At 63.5% G+C, this 2,260-nt stretch overlaps 1 protein-coding gene across 1 annotated transcript in view; it reads right to left on the reverse strand.

Annotated features, from left to right (window-relative positions):
* The window catches only part of EXOC7 (exocyst complex component 7), a 15,128-nt gene that overhangs the window by 4,170 nt on the left and 8,698 nt on the right, over nucleotides 1–2,260 (reverse strand). The window contains exons 7-11 of the mRNA XM_023531620.1: nucleotides 1,622–1,767; nucleotides 1,198–1,350; nucleotides 831–929; nucleotides 408–470; nucleotides 10–110 (exon numbers count right to left, since the gene is read on the reverse strand). Coding sequence (XP_023387388.1) covers nucleotides 10–110; nucleotides 408–470; nucleotides 831–929; nucleotides 1,198–1,350; nucleotides 1,622–1,767 — 562 coding nt within the window. The remainder of the gene's footprint in view (nucleotides 1–9; nucleotides 111–407; nucleotides 471–830; nucleotides 930–1,197; nucleotides 1,351–1,621; nucleotides 1,768–2,260) is intronic.

Below are 2,260 nucleotides of genomic sequence, written 5' to 3' on the forward strand. Positions count from 1 at the left end.
GGGGGTCACGGGGCAGGGGGCCCCAATGAGAGGTGCCAAGTACCTTGGGAGGCCAGCATGGCGCCCGCCGTCTCCTGGAAGTCCAGGAGCTGCTGCAGGAAGAGGATGGCCTGCATGGGGGAGAAAATGGGTCCAAGAAGGCCAAGGGCAGGACCCAGAGGTCAGACGGCTTCCCGCTATGCACCCCCCGCGACCATTCCACGGCAAGGGCGGGGCTAAGGGTCTGCCAGCGAAGAGGGCTGCACAATTCACGGTTCATGCTTCAGGTCTGGCTTTTGGGGAAAGACCCCGTCAGCTGGGGGCGCTAAGCACTCCACGGTCCCTCCTGCCGTTAGCTACCAGTAGCGAAGGCATGGGTGGCTCTGGGCCAGGCTAGGCCCCGCCAGGTGACCTCGGGCGGCACCTACGTTGCTTGTGAGCTCGTGCACAGTGCCATCCTTGGGCATGTTGTATTCCTTGTCCGGGTCATTCTGTGGAAGAGACAGCCCCGCTCCCTGAGACAGCTTCCGAGGAGGCCTCTGGCCCATGCCTGCCCGTCAGCCTGCTCCTGGCGCCCCCTCCTGGCACACAGGTGTCAGGCTGCCCCTCCGCACAAAGGTAAGCAAGACAGACATTCTAGGCAAAGTGGGGCAGGAGCCTTATGCCCTGGGCCCCTGGGAAAGAAAGGGAGGCAGTGGGTACTGGCAGGAGACTGCCGGCCAGTCAGCTCTGCCTCAGGGCAGACCCGCCCGCTTGGAGGCCACTCTCGGAAGGGGTCCTTGAGCCAGGTCACTGGTGGCCCTGCTCACAGCCCCGCAAGCTGGCCGTGGCAATGGGAGGAGTAAGCTGACCTTGATGTTGTCGGCGAAGTCCTCCAGCGCTTTAGCGCCTACGGTCTCCATGGAGGTGATGAGGCCCGGCAGCTTGTTCTTGGTGCTGGCGGCCGTTCCCTGAGGAAGCACGCAGCTACTCAGTGGGCCGGAGCCCCGGCCACTGTCCTCGGCCGCGGCCTGTGCGCGTGGCCTGGCATGTTCCCAGACGCTTCCCTGCCCCTCACCCCAGATGGCTGCCTCTCTGTCACTCACGAAACCTGTGAGCTGCTTCCATTCACCCTCTGAGCAGAGGTGTGGGGTCAGAGAAAGCGGTTCTCCTGGGAGGCCATGCCAGGCAGCGGGATTCCTCCTCCTCGTGTCCCCAGGGGCCTCCGCGCCCAAATACCTGGAGCACCTGGTCAAACTCGGGCTTGGTCTGCTTGAGGTGCCGCAGGATGGGGAAGACGGTGAGCACCGCAGAGAAGTCGTGTCTCACGATGGCCTTCCGGGCGGCGGACACGATGTTCTCCCCCTCGATCATCAGCCCGTCCAGCGCATCCTGAGAGGGGGACGAGGACACAGTTCAGGGAGGGGACGAGGAGTGGTGAGTTGGTTCCCAGGGACAGGGAGGGCACCTGGAAGGGTGTCGGGGGGGGGGCCAGTACGCTCCGATGGGGGATGGGAGGTGCCGACAGGGACACAGCACCCAGGACAGTTCCCTGGGATGCAAGGTGGAGGCGGTGGCTGTGTTTGGAGGCTACAGACAATGGGCCCGGCCCAAACTCGATGGCGGCCCTTGCTGGGACGTCCGGTCAGGGGCAGGGCAGGACCTGTATCAGGGAGTCGAAGGTCTTCTTCTGATGGTGCTCGGGGATGACTTCCGTCAGCAGCTGGTACTCGCTCTGGGCCAGCTTGACGAAGGCACTGACGCAGTGGATGTAGGCGTCGGTCTCCACGTCCAGCATGTCGTCTCGCCCTGGGGGGACAGCAGTGTCGCTGAGCTGCTGGTCTGGGGGCAGCCCTCTCCCTGCTATGGGGGGAAGGGGTCTCCCCAGCTCCTGGCCTGTGGGCCAGACTGGCAGCAGATGGGGAGGAGGAACACTGTCCGGGCAGAAAGCTGAGGACTCTGGCAGGCCCGACCGGGTTCGAGGGGAAAAGTCCAGCCTTTCTCCTGGCTTCGCTTTCAGCTTTGCCATGAACAGGTGCTGGAGGTGGTGGGGACGCGGGTAAAAGAACAAGGATGGAAGCTTCCTGAATCTTCTTCCCGGACAGCGTATGTCTGACCCCAGGGTTAAGAATTCTGAATTGTATGGAAAGAGGGCAGCCGAGGATGGGCAGGCAGCAGTGCCCACCTCAAGGAAGCAGGCACGTCCATCTCAGAAAATGCTGGGCCTCTGAAGGCAGTTACCGGCCTGGCCAGTCCTCGGGAACATAAGAAGGCGGTGGGCCCCAGCCTATGAGGCTAGCTG

This window comes from Pteropus vampyrus, unplaced genomic scaffold (genome assembly GCF_000151845.1).
Source record: "Pteropus vampyrus isolate Shadow unplaced genomic scaffold, Pvam_2.0 Scaffold72, whole genome shotgun sequence".
NCBI classification, from domain to species: domain Eukaryota; kingdom Metazoa; phylum Chordata; class Mammalia; order Chiroptera; family Pteropodidae; genus Pteropus; species Pteropus vampyrus.